Source organism: Pyrgilauda ruficollis, unplaced genomic scaffold (genome assembly GCF_017590135.1).
Source record: "Pyrgilauda ruficollis isolate IOZ18807 unplaced genomic scaffold, ASM1759013v1 scaffold72, whole genome shotgun sequence".
NCBI classification, from domain to species: domain Eukaryota; kingdom Metazoa; phylum Chordata; class Aves; order Passeriformes; family Passeridae; genus Pyrgilauda; species Pyrgilauda ruficollis.
The window spans coordinates 866-23248 of NW_024529044.1; the positions used below are offsets into that span (position 1 = coordinate 866).

Consider the following 22383-nt stretch of genomic DNA (forward strand, 5'->3'; position numbering starts at 1 on the left):
AGCCCCGGAGCGCTGCCCGGGCGGGCAGGGGTAGCGGGGGAGGGACGGGACGGGCACGACGCGGCTCCGGGGCTCCCCGGCGGGACCGGCTCCCCGTGTCGGGACCTGGCGGGGGGGACCCGCGGTCCCCGCGCTCTGCCTTGCCCGGCGGGGTTCCGCCGCGGGCAAGAACCGTGTACGTCCCTTCGGAGCCGTTCAGCCGCGCCGGGGCTCGCCCCGGGGGGAGAAGAGACACCGGGGGGTGACATTGCCGGGCAGGTGGTGAGCCCGTCCCACGTGTGCGGAGCAGGGGAGCCCCGGCGCGGCCCCGCCGGACAACGAGCCCTTCGTGAGCTCCTCCCGGACCCTTCCCGGCCCTCCGCGGGGTCCGCGCTCCCAGGCTGGGAGTGACGGCGGGGGACGGCCGGCGTTCCCGGGAGCCGCGGCCGGGCCCGGGCGGGGCGGAGGCGCGGGCAGCGGCGCGGAAGCGGAAGGCGGTGTCGCCATGGTAGCGCGGAAGCGGAAGGCGCGGGCGATGGCGGCGGGCGGCGCGGCGCTGTGGCGGCGGCTCTCGGCCTGGCTGCCGCGGGGCCGCCTCGGCCTGGCCGCGCTGCTCGGCCGCCTCTCCGACCGCCTCTCCCGCGGTCGCGACCGCCGCGCCCGCAGGTAAGGACCGGCCGGGACCCCGCCGCCTCTCCCGGGGCTGCGAGGCAGCGGGAGCCCCCGCAGTCGGTGTCGCGTTACCGGGGCATCCCCCGCTCACCGCTTCCCCTTTCCGGCCCGGCCCAGCCCCTTGGAAAGACCGCGTAGGGTAAAGGGGCGGCCCGGTGCCCCCAGGCCGGGCTCGGGGTCGCGTTCGGCTCTGCTCTCGCAGACCCCTGTAGCTCGCCCCAGTGCCCGATCGCCCTCGGGACAGCAGCTGAGCTTTATTTCCCCTTCATTTCCCATTTCCTTGCCTCCCGCTGTCACTGGGCGCCCCGCGGCTATCACAGCTCAGCCCTCGGGGTGGCACCTGCCGGGTTTGGGTGCTCGGCTCAGTCCCTCCGGCCGAGTGGTCGCGGAGGGCGAGGTGTCCCCCGGGCCGGGGCCGAAACAGGTGCCAGCCCCGTCTGTGCCCGGCGGGCAGGGAGCTGAGAGGGGCAGGGCCCGCCGTGCCCGGTGCCTGTCACCGTGACAGTGACCGGCGGCGGTGAGCAGCCAGCGGCTGTCACCGTGACACTGACCGGCGGCAGACACCAGGCAACGTCTGTCACCGTGACAGTGACCGGCGGCGGTGAGCAGCCAGCGGCTGTCACCGTGACAGTGACCGGCGGTGGTGAGCAGCCAGCGGCTGTCACCCTGACACTGACCGGCGGCAGTGACCAGCCAGCGGCTGTCACCGTGACACTGACCGGCGGCAGACACCAGGCAACGTCTGTCACTGTGACAGTGACCGGCGGTGGTGAGCAGCCAGCGGCTGTCACCGTGACAGTGACCGGCGGTGGTGAGCAGCCAGCGGCTGTCACCATGCTCCTGGAGGAGCTGGATCATCAGTCTGTGCTCTCGTTCACACCGAGGAAATTCTTGCCACACTTCTCTTTTGGTCTTGCCAGTGTTTTTAGGGCAGATAAATTGGGCTGAGCCCTGGAAAGCAATCACTGAGTTGGCAGAGCAGCAGTGTAGATGCCCCCGTGTGCTGCTGTGTGTGGGTGAAAGGACAGCACTGTGTCCCGCAGTTTCATTTCACCTCCGGCTCTGAAGATGAGGTTTTACAGTGAATAGGAGTTTCAACTACATTGTGAGTTTCTGTACCAAACCTACATTTTAAAAAATAGAACACACCCCAAAAAAATCCGTTGTTTCTATTTAGGGTTAACTTTTTATTCAGAAGGGGTATGAGGTGGTTCCTTTTGATTCCGTTTTCTCTTTCTGGTTAACTCAGTGATGTGAAGTACTTGGAAAGGGCTCCCCCCTCATTCATTTTCTGTTCCTCTGAAACCTGTTTTGTCACAGTGTGGAATTTTGATGATTTCTTCATAATGTTACATGGTTTCTGATAGTTGTGTGGGCGTGGTTGGTAGGTTGGTTGTACTGGGTAGTCACTGAGCTGATGTCAGTCGCTGGTGGGTAGGGGCTGCTGCTCTGGGAGCCAGTTGCTCTGCCAGTGGACCTGTGGCTGGAGCAAAATACGGATTCATTTGATAATCCTAAAAGCCATAGGTTCTCAGAGCTGAATAAGGTGTAAATTTCAGTATTGGGTTGAAAGACCAAACAATGTTGACACACTGTAGATTACTTAGGGAGTGAAAAATCTGGAGGATGCAGTTAGTGAGGATAAATTGACCTATACAGAATCAGTCTGGACCAAACCAAATAGTACTGGTGCTGCAGGTTGATGTTCCTCAGATGTTCCAGTCAGAGTCCAGATGCTCCAAGCTCAACCCATCACTGCCTGCAGCCCTGGGAGCTGCCCCTGGCTCCAGGCAGGCAGGTACAGGGCCACAGGCAGGGAGTCAGGTGCAGTTGGACTTCCAGTTCCAACAATCCTTGCTACAAAATGCCTTCTGGGAATCATGTTTCTGGAAAGTGTCTGCTTGGCCACTGGTCTGGCTTCTGAGATGAGGAGACAATATTCTTCTCTGTTGATTGTTATTGTAAAATACATAAAATTTGCCACTGCTTCCTCCCTGGGAATAATTTCAGAGCATGTTATTTTTGACCTGTGGGGCTGGGTTAGAGCCCAACAATGCCACTGCTCTGTGGGGTGAGCATTGGGTGGGTTTTAAACCCCTGTGTTTTTTGATCCAGTGTGAATTCCTGTAGCTCTGTGTGCCATGCTCACTTGCAGAGATGGAACAGAGGGAATCTGCTCTCTGTGTGTGGCCTGTGAGGCCTGAGGTGAGCAAAGCTGTGTGAAGGTTGTGCTCGGGTTCTGTAGAAACTTAGGAGAATGTACCTGAAAAGTGGTATTTCTTGTGTTTCTGTTCTGCTTTAATTTTTCTCTGCACCTTTTAGGGGATATTTGCATTGTTTTTAACAGCCTGTGCTGGTGATCTCTGTCACTTCTGGGTATTCAGGCTGAGCCCAGTCCACATGACCCGTTCAAACCCACCATCCCGGGAATTCCTGCACTGACTGACTCAGATTTCGGTGTTCATGAATAGTCAGTGACAAACTCATGGATTTGCCAGGAAACGCCACTATGAACTGGTTTCCTTGTAAGGATGTTTGGAAACCTTGTGAAGATCCAGGGTTGTATCATGAACCAGATGAGTGAAATCATCTTCCTGGAATCTGTGTTCATTTGGGCTCTGGATTGTGGTAAAAAAGCCAGAAGTTCCTTGTAACGAATTCTGGTAAAAGTTGTGATCAAGTTTCCTCTTGGTGTGTGGTGATGGTGGAATGACCAGGATGGGCCACAGGACGGTGGCTGCCTGCTGGCCCGAGGGCCTGCTGCTCCTCAGGGTAGGACAGGCAGCCCGCTCCATCCCAAGAAGCTCCCATGAGTGGGGTTTGCAGACTGGAATGGTTCCAGTGGGTTCAGGGAGGCAGTTCAGTTCCTTGCTCATGGATTCCTGGATCTCATGGGAGCTGCTGCTGCTAATTGTGCTGAAATGTGGTTTTGTCAGGCGAACAGACTCCTGCCGGGGGGTTATTCTCTGACTGGATGAATTTGCATGTGTGAAACCTCCGAGAGGAGAAGTTGCTGCTTGCTTCCTGTCACCCACTGCGTGATGCTGGCAGTAAGCTGGTTTCTTCCCAAAGTGACTTCAAAGAAATTAAATTTGTTCTGAAATTTCTTTTTGAAGAATGAGTTTTCTGATGTCTCCCTCACAGGGAACATGTGGAAAGCTCTCCTTTTGTGAGGTTTGCAGGGGAAGTTGTGACTCTGTCGTGCTTCTGCGAATGCTGGTGGCATTGCTGGACAGGGACGGATTCCTGTTGTGGTTCTTGGTGCATTCCTCCTGGGACGTAGTTGCTGCTTTTGAGGGTCATTCTTGGGGTGGGATTGCTCTGCCTTTGCTTGGGGCTTGCACTTGGCCACCCTGTGTGCTGCAGATCTATTTTTGGATAAGGTTGAGGGATGGAGGCATTTTTCTCTTTAAAGCAGCCTGATCTTTAAACCTGAAAGGTGACCTCAGCCCAGCGGAGAACAAAGCTGACATGAAGGGAGCGTTGGCCGTGGCCAAGCTGATGTGTGTGTGATGGAGATAATTCGGAAGTGGCTGGTTACAGGTACAGGTGGTACCAATGCAGCACTGCCAGACACCTGAGCATCCACACTCTCATTTTCTGCAGCTCCCGGCCTCCTTCCCCTCCCATGTTGTCCTGATGAAGTAGCTGTTTCCCCTCATCTTCATGCCAGCTGAGGGGAGGAGCTGGTGATGTTCAGGTCTGTTTTCCCTCATTTTGCCCTGTTTCTCTCTGTTTCTACATTCGATTTTGGTGATCCAGATCAGATTGTGGAAAAGAAAGAGAGAGGCATTCTTGCCTTTGTGGATCCTTGCCGTGTATTGGCCCTGGCTGCAGCTCTTCCTTTACCTGCTCGGAGTCTTGCTGGGAAGCAAAAGTTTCACTACAAAGAATTTCTCCATTTTTTTTGCACAGATCATCATGGCTCCTTCTAGCCCCACTACTCACCCCTCCTGTTCCAGTGATCACAGCCCCACCATGTTCCCTCTGTCCAGAAGGAGCACACAGGTTCCAGTGGATCAGGAATCTGGTCCCAGAGTTTGGGATCTCCAGCTCGCATGTCAAGGTGCTTTCATCCCCGGCAGAATTCTATGAGCTCCTGAAGGTAAGGTGTGGGCTGCAAATTGTGGGAATGGTTTTATACAATCCCAGTTTTGCAGCTGCTGCCGGTAACTGCTCTCATATGGAGTAGGTTTAGCTGCAGGGAGTGTGCTCTTCAGTTTCCCAGGAAGGACTAGTTTCTTCCTTGAATTTTGGAGGCAGCAGTGGTGCTGCTGTGGCTCCACAGAGCTCCATGTGTTTTACGTGCCTCTGTCCATGTGTTACCTTTCCTCCCTCTGGCCAGGGAGCCAGAGCAAAGATTTGGCTGAGGACATCCTCCCAGGAGAGTGCAGCGTTGCCAGGTCTGGGCCGATGGCTCCTCAGCACCCCGTGTGAAATTGAACTTGTGTTTTGCTGCTCCCAGGTGCAGATAAAAGCAGCCAAGCGGCGGGTGGTGATGGCCTCACTGTACCTGGGAACAGGACTCCTTGAGCAGGAGCTGGTGAGTGTGGAAGGGTTTGGGAAGGCCAGGAAGGGAATGCAGGGGAGGGATGTGCAAGGGAGGCACGCTTCTGGTTGAGGTCTGGTATAGAGCCAGGGAACTGTTGCACTTCTTCAGGGGATAGTTAGCCTGGACCTGTCAGAAGGGACTGGCCTGCTGTTCAGAGTGCTCAGGGGGCCTTTGTAAAACTCAGGTCATGGGAATCTATTTTTCCCTGGCATTTTTCTTGAATTCGATTAGAGCTGTAGTTGTATGGTGCTGTGTTTGGTGCTCCAGGACACAGATGAAGGATTGGTTTTCTGCATTTGAGACTGAGGTCAGCTTTGCTTCATGGTATTTGCCTTTTTTTGTTCTTTCCCCTGGAAACAAAAGCATTTTTGCGCAAAGGCTTGAGGAAGAAGCCTGGCCTACTCCAGGTTCTGATGTTAGGAAGCAAATGCCCTGGTAGGGTAAAGGTTGATGGAGCCTGCATAGGATTTATGCCCAACTTTGTCTAGACTTGCACATAGGATTTGAATTTGCATGTGACAAACAACCTTGTAGTTAAAGAATAAAAATCCAGTGAATTCCTGCCAACGTTTGTCTTTGGTGACACAAGTCTGTGATTTGGGAATGATATTGGGACTTTTTCTGTGAACATTAATTGCTCTTGTGAGACATGAAGAATGCAGACATGTAAAACTGAGGCCCTTTGATCTGTGGCTTTAGGCTGATGGAGGCTGCCAGGCTGGCAGATGCAAAGTCTGAACTGGCTGTGCTTGGCACAAGGAGGAAAGACTTGCACCAGGGTGTGGGAGCTTGGCCGGCGTCTCCTGCTGCTGAGCACTTCCCTTAGAAAGTGTATTTGCTTTTGTAATGAGGAGAGAACTCTCTCTGCAGGTGTATTGCTTAGAAGAAACACTGGAGAAATCGCTGCAAGCAAAAGGCTCACCTGACCTCAGAGTTTCCATTCTCCTCGACTACACCAGGGGTTCCCGGGGTAGGAATTGCTGCTCATTGCTTTTGTCAGAGCCTGATTTTACTATTAGGGTAGGGAGACAGTTCTTTTCAGAGTGGGTCTCTTGGCCAGCTGGACCTACTTGCTTAAAACATGCCCATTTCAGGATTGTCCTTTTGTATTCCAGAACTGCATATTCCAAAAAAAATCTTCAAGCTGAACAGCTTGTCTTCCAAAAATAGGTGGTAGGGGCAAGAAGGGCCAAACTACTCTGTGCAACTGGTATAGTCTTGATTGGTTCATTTGTTAGTGCATTTGCCCTTACCCATCATGCTCACTTACATTTTCATTTTGAAAGGAGAACGGGAATTGTTGGAAGCAGCAGCACACTGAATCAGGAACCTGTGTTCATCTGCAGTGACTCTTGTAGATGTGTTACCACTGCTGATGAGGCTTGGTTAAGAAGCTTGAAAAGTGTCAGACCTGTCCTGTGACTGATTCTGAATGTCAGTTTCAATATTGACATAGTGCAAATGAAAGTGATCTAAAAAAAACAAAGAGGAAAGGAAAACATGTGAAGTGCCAGTGGATGGGAGGGGTGCTCACCCTGTGACCAGCTGAAGAGCTGTGTCATGGTGTGTCCTATCTGTGTGATCTTTGTGTGAAACTCCCTTTCTCTGCCAGGCAGGAAGAATTCTCGAACAATGCTGATCCCGTTGCTGCAGCGATTTCCCGAGCAGGTCCGCGTGTCCCTCTTCCACACCCCAAACCTGCGTGGACTGCTCCGGCTCCTGATTCCAGAGCGTTTCAACGAGACCATTGGGCTGCAGCACATCAAGGTCTATCTCTTCGATGACAACGTGATCCTGAGCGGGTGAGTCCCGCTCTGTGCCTTGGTGCCATCGTTTCGCTGGCCTTTGGGCAGGGTGTCTGTGCTGCCAGCCTTGTCTGAACACCTGGACTCCGTGGTGATCCTATCAGTGCTCTTCTGAAATGGGAGAGCCACCATAGTTCCTGCACCTGAGATTCTCAGATGAAAGCGAGTCTTTCTTAATGGGAAAAATATTTTGAGATTCTGAAGGAAATGGCCAATTTGTGCTTTAGTGCAGCTATCTCAGAGTGAGGCCTGTAGCCTAGCCTGGGAGGTTGAGAATCTTGTGCCCGTGCTCTGAACTCATCTCTTCCCTTTCTCTTCAGTGCAAACCTGAGTGATCTGTACTTCACCAATCGTCAGGACCGCTACGTCCTGCTGCGGGACTCTCCCGAGATCGCAGACTTCTTCACGGAGCTCGTGGATGCAATTGGGGATGTGTCCCTGCAGTTACAGCAGGACGATACAGTCCAGATGATGGAGGGAATGGTACACCCATACCAAGGTAGGAGGGAGTTGTCTCAGCTGGTTGAGTGATGGGATCCAGAGGAGAGGAGTGACAGCCAGGGTTTAAGGATGGCTTAGACTCCATCTGTGTGGGAATTGCTGGGTGTCTGACCATTGTTCAGGCTGTGGGGGTGCCCTGTTTTGTGCCATCCAGTATTATAATCAAGCTTGCTTGAGTTTCAGTACTGGGTCTGTTGGGGTTTTCCCAGCACAGTGGCTGTCACAGGCTGATTTGACAGGGCATGCAGAGACTGGAAGTGACTCTGCTGCCTCATAAATGTGCTGCTTTTGGCCTTAAACAAGAACTTCAGTCCTCTGAGAAGTTTTTTCTGATATTAGCAGCTGCAATTCCAGGTGCTCTGGGTGTGCATGTTCTGAAGGGTTTATGAATGTGCCGCTATTGTTGGTAATTAATCTTTTGTAGTAGAGTTTGTTCTGGGAATCCAATGGAAATCAGTTCAGGAAGACTGGGAACAAGTGTAAAATTGGGCAGAGAAAGGCAGTGAAGTGCCAGGCTGATTGCGTCATCAGTTTTTGTCCTGGCCTTGCACTGCTGGGTGATGTAAGTTCAGGCTGGGGGTGGGAGTTTATTTGTGTGTTCCTGCTCATTTTTGGTTGTCAATGTAGCCTCACCCTCGTCCTCTCCTTTCACAGAGGATTTTTCAGGCTGCTGCCAGTTGCTGAGCATTTCTCTTCTGTAATGTAGCTGTGCTGACCTTGAAACAGCTGGTTTGGGCCTTAAGACAGAGTGTGCGCTCTGTGTTGGCTCCTGTTTGTTCCTGTGTCCATGTCCTGTCAGTAGCTTTTCCTGGTGTGTAAGAGGTGACACGTAGCTCTGTGCCTGTAGAGCTCAGACACATCTCTCTGACTTTTCCTGCAGGAGACAAAGTGGCTTACTGTGAGATTGCCAACCGGAGGGTCATGGAGGTCATCAACTCTGCCCGCACACGGCAGGAGCTCCTTCATGCAAAGACTTTCCACAGCAGCCAGCCAGGCAGCTCCCTCTTATCCCAGCAAGGCTCTCAAGCATCTGGGAGTCTGAAACCAGAACCTGACACCTGGATCTATCCCTTAATCCAAATGAAACCTTTTGGGATTCAAATAGATGAGATGGTCACAGAGACACTGCTGACAGAGGCTGAGCGGGATGCCAGGATATACCTCACCACTGGCTACTTCAACTTGACACAGGCCTACATGGACCTCATCCTGGGCACAAGGGCCGAGTACCGGATCCTCCTGGCCTCGCCAGAGGTCAATGGGTTTTTTGGTGCCAAAGGGGTGGCAGGTGCCATCCCTGCTGCCTACGTTTACATTGAACGTCAGTTTTACAGTGAGGTCTGCTGCCTGCAGCAGCAGGAGAGGGTGCAGCTGCAGGAGTACTCCCGTGCTGGGTGGACGTTCCATGCCAAAGGTAAGGTGCCCTTATCCCCAGGAGTGTTGTTCAGAGGTGTGTGAGAGCTGTGCATTTGGATTGCGAAAGGAGTAAGGGGCTGGCTGGGTGCCAGTCTGGGTTTAACCTTCAAAACACTCCTCCAAGGTTCAAACAGCGTGCTTGTGTAAACCTGGAGGGTTTGGATCACTTGGGGGATGCCTTGCCTTTGCCTTTGGTTCAATACAGTCACAGGGATGATGTGAGAGCTGTCCCTGTGGTGGCACTGAAGCACTGCCTGGATGAGAAAGGTGATGTGAAGGAAAGGGAGCATCTGGATGTGTTTATGATGCAGTCAGTGCCATGGTGCAGTGTCTTGTATCCCTTGGGCTGGTTTCAGCAGGCAGGAGTGCTGACTCTGCTGGGATCCTGCAGCAGTATTGGGGGCAGGTGCTGGACGGGAGCTGTTCCCAGGGCCTTCCCAGCAGGTCTGTGTGGGGATAGTGTCACTGTTGGGGGATTTGCACACCAGCTCCCGTTCCCAGCTCACCAGGGGTGCAGTATGAGGAGCTGCAGCATGTGCTTACAGGAGTCAGTGCAGCCAGAGGGCAAGGGGCTGAGGAAGGAATGTGGACTAACATGCAGTGAGTTAATGAATGCTACCCTCGAGGTCTTCTCTGGGAGACCCTGAATTCCTGCTGGATACACTGTGCCCAGCTCCCATGGGCTCAGCACAGTGCTCCAGCTGGAGTGTTTGGGCTGTGATTGGAACACGGGGGCTCCAGCCATGCCTGTTTTGAAGAGAGCTGTTAGCAGGAATGGCTCCATCCCCCTGCTTCTTGCAGGAGTGCTCAGAGGGAGGCTCAGAGGTGGGAGGGAAAGCTGCCCAGTTGGCCTTCCTCTCGACTGTCAAAAATCCCTGGGTGCTTCTGGGTGCCTCTGTGTTGAAATGACAAACAGTGCTCGGAGTGCCCCTCCCCAGCACGGCCAGGAGTGCAGGGAAAACCCTTATCTGACACAGGGCAGCTCGAGGGAGGGCCCTGCCTGCCTGCCTGGGGTGTCCCCTGCCTTTCAGGATGCTCAAGCTTGAGCGATCTGTGGTTCCCAGGTTCTGCCTTTGTTGGGCACTGCTGACTCCCAGTGGGATGTGGTTTGGCATAAACAGCCCAGAAACAAGGGCTGCTTTTCCCAGGTACCAAAGTGCAGATGGTCCTGTTTGGTCAGCTGGGCCTCGTGGGCTCTCTGCTGTGTGGTGTTTGCTTGGAGGGGGATGCAGGGCTTGGAGTTCAGCAGCTCCCATGCCTAGCAGGAGGGACAGCTGGAGACATTTGCTGCCTTGTTTCCATTCCCTTTCAGAGTGCTGGGAGGATCAGTGTGCAGCTCCTCCTCTGGCATGCTCTGCCCTTGGCACACGTTGGATTCACCTCATTTCCTTCTGCAGGAGTCATATGGTGTGGCAGAGAGGACAAGGACAGAAGAGGGAAGGGAGGAAGCCTTGGGGATGTGAAGGGCATGTGCACAAGGAGCACATGGAGCCTAGCTCCTGCCTGAGGACATGAGATTCCCAGCAGCAAACAGTGCCTGTTGGTGCTTCCTCTCTGGGCTGAGACATGAGACAGCCTTGAGTCTCCCATGGGATCCCCAAACACTGGGACTGTGCTGCATGCCCCTCCTGCTCCCCTTAACCTCTTTGTACCTGCGTGCAGAGTGTCAGGTAGTGCCCGGGATGTCTCTCCTGGGTGCCCATGCAGGTGTGGCAGAGCTCTGCACAGTTGGGGTGCAGGTCTGAGCAGGACTGCTAGTAGTGTCCATCCCAAAGCCCCCTGCCACTTGCCTGCATGTGGTGTTGGGGGTGACACGAGGCTCAGGGATCCCTTCTGAGCACGCTGTGGTGGCAGGGTGCGGGGCAGGTGGTGTGTGCTGTGAGATAAACCCTGGTAGTGCTATTGACTGGCGCTGGGAAGCTGCGCTTCCCCTTGCTGGAAGGTGAGTCACTGTTGGAGCAGATCCTGCCAGATGGCTGTGAAACCAGAGACCTGTAAAGGCTGTGGGACTGCCACAGGACACTTGGGAAGGCAAGGAATCTGTTCCTCATGGCTGCTGCTTGGGCAGAGGTCCAGCCTTTGGCTGGTCAGGCACCAGACAGCCCCTGGCAGGGTCCTGTTTGGTGGCAGAACGTGACAAAACTCTGCCATGTGGCTCTCAGGGCCCTTGGAGGGCTGTCCAGCCCTGCTGTGGTGGGGTGAGCCCGCGGGGGCTGGAGGCATTAGGGCAGTGCCAGCTCTGTGAGTTGTGCTGTGGGGGCGGGGAGGAGCTTACAGGAACTGGCAGTGAATCGGCAGCATCTTACTCAAGGCATTCTTGGAACTGCTCTGGGGCTGAGTTGGGAAACCTGCTGCTATTTTAAGGCCGAGGTGGTTTTTATGCTACGGGTTCTTTGTTGCAGTCTGTGTGTGACCAGCCATGGGGATAAGCCTCTACCAGAGACTCACCCAGGGCTCTGCTGAGGAGAGCAAAGGCTTTCTGGCTCCATTTGTGCAGAGTGGCCACACAGCCTCTCCTTGGCAGCAGTCCTGATTCTCCTGTGGCTGTTCCTTCTTGCCCTGCTGCAGTGATGTGCTTGAGAATAATGTGATGTTTCCATCTTTCCCTTGAAAACCTGTCCTGGGCTCTGTCCTGCTGTCTGTGCTGGCAGAGCTGTGGGAGCTGTGTTGGTGAGTGGCACTGGGGGCCAGGTGTCCTGGCAAGAGTCTGATCTCATTCCTGATGGCTCCTCTGGAAGTGAGGGTATGAAATAATTTGCACTTCTCATCTGTGTCTTTTCACAGTGGCATGTGAATTCACCTGCCAGAGCTGGGAGGTGCCTCTTCATGTCATGGTCCCAAGATGGGGGCTGGTCCCTGACCCTGGGACAGGCTGGACAGACTTAGCCTGTCTGGCTGGGACTTTGGGGCTGGTTCCTTTACTGAAAACCTGTTTGTCTTCTCTCAGTGTTTCTGAATTCACTGTGGTGCAAAACAGCCTCTAATGCAGTGACAGGACTTGCTCTGGGTTGTTTTGGGGCAGTGTGTTCCTGGGGTGCGCTGGGGGTGCTGCACTCCCAGTCAGAACACTGATTTGGGCTGTGCCAGGGCACCCCACACATGGCACACACCCCACACACTGCACACACCCCTCACACCCCACACATGGCACACACTGCACACACCCCACACATGGCACACACTGCACACACCCCTCACACCCCACACATGGCACACAATGCACACACCCCTCACACCCCACACATGGCACACACTGCACACACCCCACACATGGCACACACTGCACACACCCCTCGCCCCCCACACATGGCACACGCTGCACACAGCCGAGCAGCCCTGCTGGGTTCTCGAGGTCCTGTATAGAATCTGTAATCCATGTTTAAAGCATTTAATTCAGTCTGAGTAAAGGGACCATGTGAGCCCACCCTGGCCATTCCCTTGGCTGTCACGCTGCCTCTCTTCCTTATTTTTCCTGCAGGCCTCTGGCTGTACCTGGCAGGGAGTGACCTGCCCTGCCTGACTCTGATTGGCTCTCCAAATTTCGGATATCGATCAGTTCATCGTGACTTGGAAGCTCAGGTTGCAATAGTGACAGAAAATAAAGCCTTGCAGCAGCAGCTGCATCAGGTAAGCAGCAGATTCTGTGGATGCTGGGGGGATGTTGTACTTCTGGGTCACACAGGGAGTGCTGAGGACACAGTGGCAATAAAAACCTCCAGCTACAATAACTCAGAAGCTGCTGGAGCATGGGGAGTCCTGAGGAGCTGTCAGTGAAGTGACTATTGATGAGCTGCCTGCTGCAAGTACCCAGTGCTGGGAAATGAGGCCATAACGGGAAGGAATGTGTGTCCCCAGTGACCTCGGGAGTGCTCAGGGCTGGATGTGCACAGAGCCTTTGGAGGACCTGCTGACTCCTCTGCTCACCAGCCACGCTGTGCCTCTGAGCCTTCACCCCAGCATCTGAGCATTGCCCAGGGCCTGGCAGGTTCTGGGCTAATGAGGCCAGGCCCTTGGAATGTCTGAGCTTGGACTGGAAGAGTTTCTGGACTGGCTGGGATGCCCATGAAGTTCTATGACAAAATCCTTGTCTTGAATAGTAATATGACATTATATAATCTTGACACAAACATTTTTAAGTGGTTTGACATTCAATGTCCCAGGGTTTTTCTGTGCTGTTTTTAATTAGGCACCTTGTAATGCTCAGCAGTTCTGCTGCTGCTCCAAATCCTGCCTGGTTCTCCAGCTGTCTTGACTGAATCTTCTGCTGGAACTGACTGTCCCAAGTCATTTCTCCTGCAGTGTTCTGTTTCAAAGCAGATGTTTGGTGCCTCTGTGTGCCTTGGAGAACTCAGAAATGCACTGTGTGAGGCAGGTGCTGGCAGAGTTGTCTGCAAGATCAATGGGAATTGCCCTCTTGCATCAGGGCTCTTCCCTGGGATGAGTCAGAGTGTATCTAATCAAAAACAATTCTATTACTGGAAGAGTTGCTTGAGTATTTCAATTCATATCTTGCCTCTGCTTGTTTCTAATGGAAGGGTAAAATCAATGGAAATGTGACACAAAGGAATTTTCTCACACAGGGCTGCAGTGATCTCATTCAAAGGGCTTTAAACCATTCCCGATTGCTGGAAGCTGATTCTGAGATGGGCTGGGTGTTTACTTTCTGTGGTCTTTTTTAGAAGACTTAATCCATTCCTGGGATGCTGCCATGAAATCACTTTGCCTATGTAATGTTCAGTTCCATTTTAAAAATGTGTGCTGAGATTTGGGAAGAAATGTGAGTGGTCTGGGTGTCTTTGCATGCTTCTGTGAATGAACTAAGATTGATTCAGGGAACTGGCCTTGCCTCTGGTGCTCCAATCTCACCATAATGGATGGTCATGGAGCAGAATCCTCACAGCAGGGCTGACTATAGATCTTGGAGCATTTGAGGGCTCTCAAATTAGAGTGAATTGGCAGATTAATGTGTTGATTCATCTTTTTGGTGTTACTTTCCAGTACTTGATTCCTGCTTCCCTGTTCCACCCTGAATTTAAATAGTGCAGGGTATTTTCTGCTGTTTGTGACAGCTTCAATGATGAAAAAAGATGATGAACAAACTTCCAGGAGCTCTTCTGCTCCTCGTTTGCCTGCAGATCTTGAAACCTGAGTGTTTGTGCTAAAAACCCCACTTAGCTGTGATCAAAGCACTGCTCTCACGTGCTGGGAGCGTGTTATCAGCAGGGTGGTTCATTTCCTCCCTCAGCACTGGGTGCACGCTGTGGGGGCCCGAGTGTTTCTGGTAATTTAGCTGAGATCACGACTGCATATTCATCTGCAAACACGGCGCCTGAGCTGTGTCTAGAAAGAGCTGCATAAGCCAGTCCCAGGAGGTTTGGGTGAGGTTTCCTTTTCTGGCAATTACAGCCTGGCCTTGAGGAGTTTTCTGAAACTGAAGCTCAGCTCATGCAGCTGTGGGGCACAAAAAGGCAAAATCCTCTACCCTTGTTCTCTATAGAGTTTTAATTGCGAATTCTTCAGGAGAAATGGTGCATACTTGTGGCAAGATCCCTGGTCAGCTTTATCTGAGAACTTGCTTCTCTGAAAGACCATTATATAATTTAACACTTGGGCTTTACTGAGATGATGTTTCTTTCCTTGTTCAGGAGCAAGAGCAGCTTTACCTCTGCTCAAGTGTGGTCTCAACATCAACGTTTGAGCAGCCAAGCCGTTATGTGAAATTGTGGGTGAAGCTGGTGACACCTTTGATCAAGAATTTCTTTTGAAAGGAGAAAAGTTGCTGCTTTGGGTGAGTTTGCTGCCATTATGGGGAATTATATTGCACTGACTGTAGTGAATAGCTGCACTGCTCTGTCATGAAAGAAAGATTTGAACAGTTAGTTCATGGACATGCAGATGATGAGGGGAAAACCAGAACTTCTCGATTCCTCCGGGGTACTGCTGCCAGGGACTGGGATCAGTGCTCAGGTCCTGATTGGGTTTTGTCTACTAGATTTTCTGGAAGGGCCACTGGCAGAGAACCCATTCAGTGGTATTTTCCAAGCATGGAAATAAAACTCCCTTTCTGAAATGTCCCTTTCAGAGTTTCACAGAGAGACAGACTGTGTTTGTGCTGTCTTGACCAGCCAATCAAAAGCATTGCTGGAATACTTAAAATGTTTTGTCTTTGTATCCAGTCAGGGCTTTGCTTTGCCCCTGTAGCATTGGTTAACAGGGACAGTTGGTTTTTCTTTTCTGTTTTGTGGTGTCCTGGGGTTCCTGGTGGTTCCACTGCCCTGTGACTCGAGCCCTTGTGAGCTCCAGGCTGTTCCTGTGCCGGGCACAGTCCGTGCAGTTGGCACTGCTGCACGTGTGCCAGGGTGCTGCATGTTCCCACATCCCTTTCACTGACCTAGCAGGGTTTGCCTGGCTCCTTCACACTCAGATCTGTTACAAGTGTCTTTCCTGAGTTGTGAAAGGGCAGGAGAAGACTTTTGGTGCTGGTGTGGGTTTGGGATGTTCCTTGCTGGAAGTAGGAGGCTTGAACCATAACATCCTACAAAGAAGGTGTTTGGAAGCCAGGTAAAAAGGTGTGGGAGTGCAAGGTAGGGTGTGAGCAAGGGTTTCTGATCTGGCAGTGCCACAAGCAGGATTTCTGGCACCTGAAAAAAGTTGATGGTAAGTGTGAAATTCAGTCATAACTGATTATAAATACTGCTGCTCTGTATAGAACTGAGCTGCTCTCTGTGCCTGCCCTTGAGGCTTGTCTGACTGTGAGCTGTGAGAGAAATTTGAAGCAACTGTACTTTAGAACTAATTGTTCAAATATTTCACAGGATGGGATTTTGGTGAATTGTTTTGTGCCAAAGACACCAGCCGTGGCAGATCTAGTCGCCTTACTGTGTGTTACTGCTGATACAGATTATTTGTTGTGAAGAAAAGGATGAGTAGGTTCTGTACCCTAGAAATAGAAATAACATACTTGAGAGAGGAACCTGTTTGCAGCTGGACCTTCTCTGGGCTGTGCAGGTTGGGTGTGGGTGAACTGGACCAAATCTGCACCTTTCTTCTCCCATCTGCTCTAGCCAATAGATGCTCCATGCAGGAGTGTGAGGAGTTTCTGCTCAGTTTGCACTGAGCCATCACACAAAGAGCTGTGGGAAGATGGAGAGCCAGAAGAGGGAAAGGAGTCAGGCACTTGTGTTCAGTTGTTCTGTCTGGCTTCCCACGGTGGTCTGGCTCCCCACCAGCACCACGTCAGAAACCACCAGTGGAAAACCAGTATCCGCCCTGAGAACCCCGTGTGCTGCGAGAGCAGGCTCCACACAGCAGCGCTTCCAGCACTGGTTTTATTGATACTTTGCTAAAACGGTTCTGGTACAATCAAACACAGACCGAGTTACACAACGTGGAGGTTTTTACAAGTAGAAGTACTGCTGTTCTCCATCGGCATTAAAGTCTAGGCCTCTAGGAGCAGCGCCACACCGGCCAGCACCCACTTGGCAGCTTTTTCTTTTGTCTTCAGGTTGAAGGTCCAGACGTAGGTGGGCCCTCTCGTCCGTGTCTTGTAGACGGGGCATTCGTAGACGTTGACGGTGTCCATGCGGTCCACGGGGATGGCTCTGAGCAGGATCACCGGCATCTCGGGCGTCAGCTCCTTCATGCGCGAGTCCGCGATGGAGCCCGAGGGCACGTCCCAGCGCGCACCTGCAGCGACAGCGACAGCTGTGACAGCCCTCGGGGACCCTGCCACCCCAGGCTGCTCCCCGAGGGCCCTTCCTCACAGCTACGCACAGCTGGGGGCTCCGAGGTTAAGGTTGGGTGGAGTGGCTCAATGGTGGTTAGGTCTGACATGTTCTCATCTCACTGTGACCCACGACTGCATTTGCCTTACTGTGTGTGGGATGTCTGAATAAATTCTGTCCCCAGCCCTCCCTTCAACACAGCTTTATGTGGGAATTGCAGAGTTTAAGGTGAACTGGCTGTGGTGGGATCTGTCACATGCTGTCTGGTGTGCTCTCTGCTTTTGTCCAAGTGGACCCTTCAGCTGCTCTGCTGAACTGCCTCCTTCCCTCTCATTAGCAGTAATTATCGTGGATTTAAGTTTCTCAATTTGTCCTACTTGAGCATCAACTATGCTTGAGCACAAATGCATTCACTAAAGCCTTGTAGCTCCAGGAGCCCTGGGGTTCATGGGCTGGAGCCTGAATTGCTAAAACACAAATTTCTGGTTTGGAAAGGCTGTGTGATCCGGGCAGTGCTGCCCTCAGCTGGCGGCTGAGCCTGGATCCAGATGGACCCAGATGGACCCAGGTTCACCCAGGGCTCCCTGCTCTGAGCTGCCGCCGGCGTGGGGCAGAGCAGACCGGCCAGCAAGTGCTGACACTGCACGAGGGAGAAGGGCTGAGCTGGGCCTGCTCCGTGTCTGAAGCACATCAGAGATGCAGTTTTTACCTTCCATGAACAGCCCATGCACGTAGGAGCCTTCTCTAGGGGGAAATGTTATTTCCTCGCGGGTTTTCTTGGTCACATCCACTGCCAGACACATCTTATCCAGTGGCCACTGCTTTTTCCTGGCTGTGGACTGCATGATGGCTGTGAGGAAGGACTGGGGGTTGAAGAATCCCGCCAGCCACACTGTTGCAGGCAGCACAAAATCTGTTGACCAGACTTCCAGTTCCTGGAAAATAAACCAGCAGAGTCCTTTAGGGTGGAGGGCATGCTCTGAGCTGCAGGACACTGTGACAGAGCTGACGCTTTGCTGTGTAAAACCCAAGCTTCAGCTGATCTTGCAGAATGGAGACTGGCTGAAGATGGTGTGGGAGGAATAAGCAGCAGATTCCCCTGCAGCAATGAAGTTGAAACCCTGAATTCATAGTGCAGAAAGTGCTGCTGTTATTTTTTAACAAAGCCAGTTTTATTAATATTTTTATGGGACACCCAGGGTTGTAATGGCAGGGGGAGCTGATGTTCTTTTGCTACAGTGATGTACTGTAATGGGAATCCTGGTCAGACTTGTGCTCCCATTCCTGGAGTAACAGCCCTTTTCAGTTACTTCAGGCTGGTTAAATTGACACTGAGAAATAAACCAGTTACCAATATAGCAGTGCACTGGTGGGGAGAGTCCTGGGGCACCCCAGGCTCTGACAGCCACTGCTCACCCTGATCCGCTGGAGCAGGTCCGCATACCAGCTTGCCAGGCTGAGGAGGGAGGGGTAGGCATAACGTGTCCATGATTCTGGAACGCTGTCATAGAAGAGAGCATTTGACAGCTCTTCCATCTCAGAGGTAATTGTCAGCTCTCCCTTTGAAAAAGAGAAAAGTCCAGGCAGTGTCACCTGCAGCCGGAGGTGGGACAGCCCGAGGGACGTGTGTGGGCTCAGGGAGCAGAAGGCTGGGGCTGCCCGGCTGCACCTGGCACAGCTTGGTGGGTGGGAGCTGCAGCAAAGGCAGAGGGTGCTTCGGAGGACTGGGAGATGATCCAGGCAGCTGCCTGCTGTATACCTGCAGTCCCAGGTCCAGCTCCTTCAGCGAGCGCCTGATCTCGTTGGTCAGGATGTTCATCCTTTCACATTCCTGGAGGGCTACGACAGTGTATGGGGTTTTTTCCTTTGCCTTTGCCATCATCTCCTCCATGTTGAATGGATCTGGCAGCTGCTGGACTATTTCATCCAAGACTGCCTTCACCTGAAATGAGAATGCCATAAACTGCTCTTGCCCAGAGAAAAGTGCTGCAAGTTCCATTTAATTAAGTTGGTAAGATTTTTTTCTTTTTCTGCCCTGGTGTTTCTTTGTACCTTCTCCTCTGTTACTAACACTCCATTCTGTTATTGACTGCTCTTGGGTCTTAAAAAGCTGTAGTTCTTTTCTGGTAGCCACGGTAAGAGACCTGAGGCCATGGAGGCTGTGAAATTCAAGTGTAAAGTCCAGGCAGTCAGGAAGAAGACTAAAAAACTTTCTTTTAAATCTTTGTTTTTAGTAGTTGTTCTCATGAATGGAGGTTCCTCAGTCAGCTCCATCTGCTGAGGAGCCCCATGTAAGCTTCATGTTGCCAGTGGTGCATCTTGGCCCATCAGGGTTCCTGGCCATGCTGCCAGCTGCCCCTGTGCTGTGCGTGCTGCCATCCCTGGGCCGATGAGCACAGCATGGTTGGGTTGGAATCCCCTCCCTCTGCTATCCCTTCCTGCTATGGGGCCTGCTCTCCCAATTGTCTCCAGACCTCTATCTGCCTCCCCTCTCTAGCCTCTCAGTTGTCATCCTTAAGAGGCTTTTTCCCCCATAGTAATTATTTCACTCCACCTTAAAAAAAAAATTAATTTCTGCCATAAAGGACTTGACTTGCCTGTTCCTCTCGGGAGACACCGGAGCCTCCGGCAGCCTCGGACTCCTTGGGCTGCAGTTCCAGCACCGTGCGGAAGAGCCTGTCCGAGGTGACGGTCAGGAAACCCATCTCTGCATTGGGGTGCAGGCCATACAGGTGGGGGCTCTCTCCTGGCAGGTTGTCATCGATGTACTGGTGGTAGGCCTGAGCGCAGGGTCAGGGCCAGCCTTAGCTTGGAAGTGCAGGCAAAGGAGCCCAAAGTTCCCTGCAACCTGGAAAACCCATCTTGGGGCCCTTTATGGCACCTGCCCATGGGCACTGATGCTCCTTTTTAACTTGTGTCTCAGCCAAGTTTTTCCCTTTCCATCTCAAACCACAGGAATTACCTTTGCAGCAATTCTGCACATTCCCAGGGGACTGACACTCTCTCCCTACATTCCCCTTGGTGAGCGAGAGGGAACGTGGACCCATGCCCATTTTTCCAGAGCAGGGTTTTTTTACAGCAAATTGCAATGTTTTTTACCTCATAATCCATGCGGGGAGGGATCATAAACCCTGGAGCCAGGGACACCTCCCCGTCCAGCATCTCGGGCTGCACGTACTCGCTCAAGTACGTGCGGCACAGCCGGCGGTCCCAGTCGTCTGTGATGTGCCCCCCGTACATGATCTCCCCAAAGAGGTACCGGAGGTCATCCCATGGAACCTGCAGGGAGAGGCTCAAGCTGGGACTCCTGAGTGGCTCCCCAGGAGTTCCCCATGCAACCACAGACTGATGGCTCCAGGATTGACCTGTGCAGAGAGGTGACAGTCCCTGGACCCACAGAGGCTTGGGAAGAGGGGTATTTCTTGATCACCCACAGATTTCTCCCTGTCCCACTATGAACACAGCCATCTGTGGTTTGAATCCTGTCTTTTTTCCAACCAGCACTGATCACATTTGTGAGAGCAGGCCTAAAGGTGAGACTTCAGCTCTGTTCACTGCACCTGCGTTCTTGGGGTGGGCTTTGCTGTTTAGGAACCACCCACCAACCACCAAGGCACAGGTTAGGGCAGGCAGGTGAGCCAGGGCAGGCACTTGCTCTGGCTGGTGTCTGATGCCCTTTTCAGCCATCTCAGTCAGGCCAAGTACTCATCCCCTTCCCCTGCCTGAGCATGCAGGGAGCAGGGGAGGAGCTGCTCCTGGCCCTGGGCTTCTTCATGAGACATTTGTGCTGCAAACTGGTGGATGTTCTAAGCAAGGCCAATTGCTGCAGCGTGTGCTGTGCTGAGGAGCAGTGACCTCGTTATCCCTCACCTTGGCGTTGGCCTCCAGGTAGTTGTGCAGGACGTTGACAGAGACGGTCAGGTCACCGTTGTTGAAGGGGTACGACCTGTTCCAGCCCTGGGTACCGAACCTGCGCCGCTCGGCCACCGCTGCGTGGAAGTAGCAAAGGGCAAACAGGATGCACCTGAACTCAGACTCTTTGCTGCACTGCTCCAGTGTTTCCTGCAGAGGAACAGTGAGGGTGGGTTGCAGCTCAATACTGCTATCAGATGCCCCTCTAGTGAAGAACATTCATAGGCAAAAGAGAGCTGAGTGTTCATTAGGAAAAAAAGGCACACCATTGTATTTTAATGATTTGCTAGCTGGTAATTTTTGCACTCATTTATTTATGAAGGAATTAGGAGTTCACACCCCAATGCCCTGCTGACAGCTGAGGCAGCATTTTCATGACAAAGCTGCAGCAGCTCCAGGTTCAGCCTCAGGAAAGGCACTGGCAACCTGGCACTTCCTTGTGCTGGAAACCCTTGGGCAGCTCTGGTTACCCCTAAACCCCTGCCCTCCTGGGCACTCCAGGAGGATGTGCTGGCGAGGGCTGGCTCTAGGTCAGTGTCCTGGCAGCAGAGACACCCGCGAGGTGCTCAGCCTGTGGAGCCCTGGAGGGGATGAGCTGTACCCACTGACCAGAATGGTCCCAGGAGGCAGCTGTGGGAGGGCGGGGATGGCACGGGGGTACCTGGGTGAAGAGGTCCAGGGCTCCGTGCAGGTTGGCGCGCATGCCTGTGGGCGGCTCGCTGGTGATCTTGATGGAGTTGTCCAGCAGCCCCTGCGGGATGATGTGCGTCTCGGGGCTGGGGGCTGGCTCGGCGCTCATGAACAGTCGGTACTCGGGGTGGCTTTCTTGGCTGTGGTGCTCCACCAGCTTCTCCAGCGTGCCCAGCCACCGGGCCACTAGGTGGATGTTCTGCAAAAGAAACTCTCTGCGCCTTGAGAATCTCACTTCCCCCCCAACCCCGATTCCTACTGTGGCTCCACAGGGGGAAGGGGCTGGGTGCAGCCAGCCAGCCCAGGCGGTGTCGCTGCCATCGCCAGCGGGGTGACCCTGCATGCTGTGCCTGGACGCTGGCAGGACTTTGTGCCCTGGTGTGCCAGTTGCCGTCAGGGCTGTGTGCCCTGTGGTGTGCCCCACTGCCCTCACCTACCTGCAGGATGACCCAGTGGCCCTCAGCAGCTGCCTTCTCCATGGCGTGCTCTGCCACCACCTCCTGGCCTTGCCCCAGGGATACGTTGTGGATTTTCCCGTTGTCAATGGTGAAACCCAGCCTCGTGCCTGCCAGGGGAATGTCTGCTGTCAGTATCGGTACTGAGTGGGTCCATGCAGTTCTGGACGCTTGGCTAGCGGGGCTGGTGCCAGTCTGGGTGGGCAGTGCCTCACCCAGTGCCTCCACGTCCTTCAGCGGGTCGACACCAGGGGAGAGGATGAAGAACAGGGGTGAGGAGGGGCTGCTCTCCTTGTACACCTCAGAGAGATCAATGCTCCTTCCTTTCACATACTTGGTTCCCATTTTCTCTTCCACAAATTTCCTGCAGAAAAATGGAACCATCCTGTGAGATGGGAGCAGTCACTGGTTGCAGCTGGAGTGGTGACACTCTGGGCTCTTGCAGGAGAGCCCTGTGCTGGGCACCAGGTACCTGATGGCATAGGTCATTCTGTCAGGGCGCAGGCACCGCAGCACACACAGCTTCTGCAGGGCTGACTTGTTCTTCCAGTCCATGGGGAACACCTCGTTCTCTGGCGCCTCCATCTCCACAAACCTTTGCCATCGCTTTGCTGAGCTCTCAATGTCGCTCTCCAGGCTGGTGAACTCTTCCATTTCTGAAAGTGCCTTCAGGTTCC

At 53.2% G+C, this 22383-nt stretch overlaps 2 protein-coding genes across 2 annotated transcripts in view; one reads left to right on the top strand and one right to left on the bottom strand.

Annotated features, from left to right (window-relative positions):
- Positions 1–434: 434 nt before the first annotated feature.
- PGS1 (phosphatidylglycerophosphate synthase 1) lies at positions 435–16845 on the top strand. Its single transcript, XM_041485745.1, has 10 exons — positions 435–645; positions 4567–4756; positions 5117–5194; positions 6074–6173; positions 6816–7005; positions 7329–7507; positions 8390–8923; positions 12404–12552; positions 14571–14713; positions 16430–16845. Exons 1-9 carry the CDS (start codon positions 485–487, stop codon positions 14688–14690), a joined length of 1701 nt encoding a protein of 566 aa, XP_041341679.1. The 5' UTR covers positions 435–484; the 3' UTR covers positions 14691–14713; positions 16430–16845.
- The window catches only part of DNAH17 (dynein axonemal heavy chain 17), a 34948-nt gene continuing 27288 nt past the window's right edge, over positions 14724–22383 (bottom strand). The window contains exons 70-80 of the mRNA XM_041485744.1: positions 22179–22372; positions 21922–22070; positions 21689–21816; positions 21223–21450; positions 20520–20711; positions 19749–19928; positions 19247–19429; positions 18409–18591; positions 18066–18209; positions 17359–17584; positions 14724–16611 (exon numbers count right to left, since the gene is read on the bottom strand). Coding sequence (XP_041341678.1) covers positions 16364–16611; positions 17359–17584; positions 18066–18209; positions 18409–18591; positions 19247–19429; positions 19749–19928; positions 20520–20711; positions 21223–21450; positions 21689–21816; positions 21922–22070; positions 22179–22372 — 2055 coding nt within the window. The 3' untranslated portion in view covers positions 14724–16363. The remainder of the gene's footprint in view (positions 16612–17358; positions 17585–18065; positions 18210–18408; positions 18592–19246; positions 19430–19748; positions 19929–20519; positions 20712–21222; positions 21451–21688; positions 21817–21921; positions 22071–22178; positions 22373–22383) is intronic.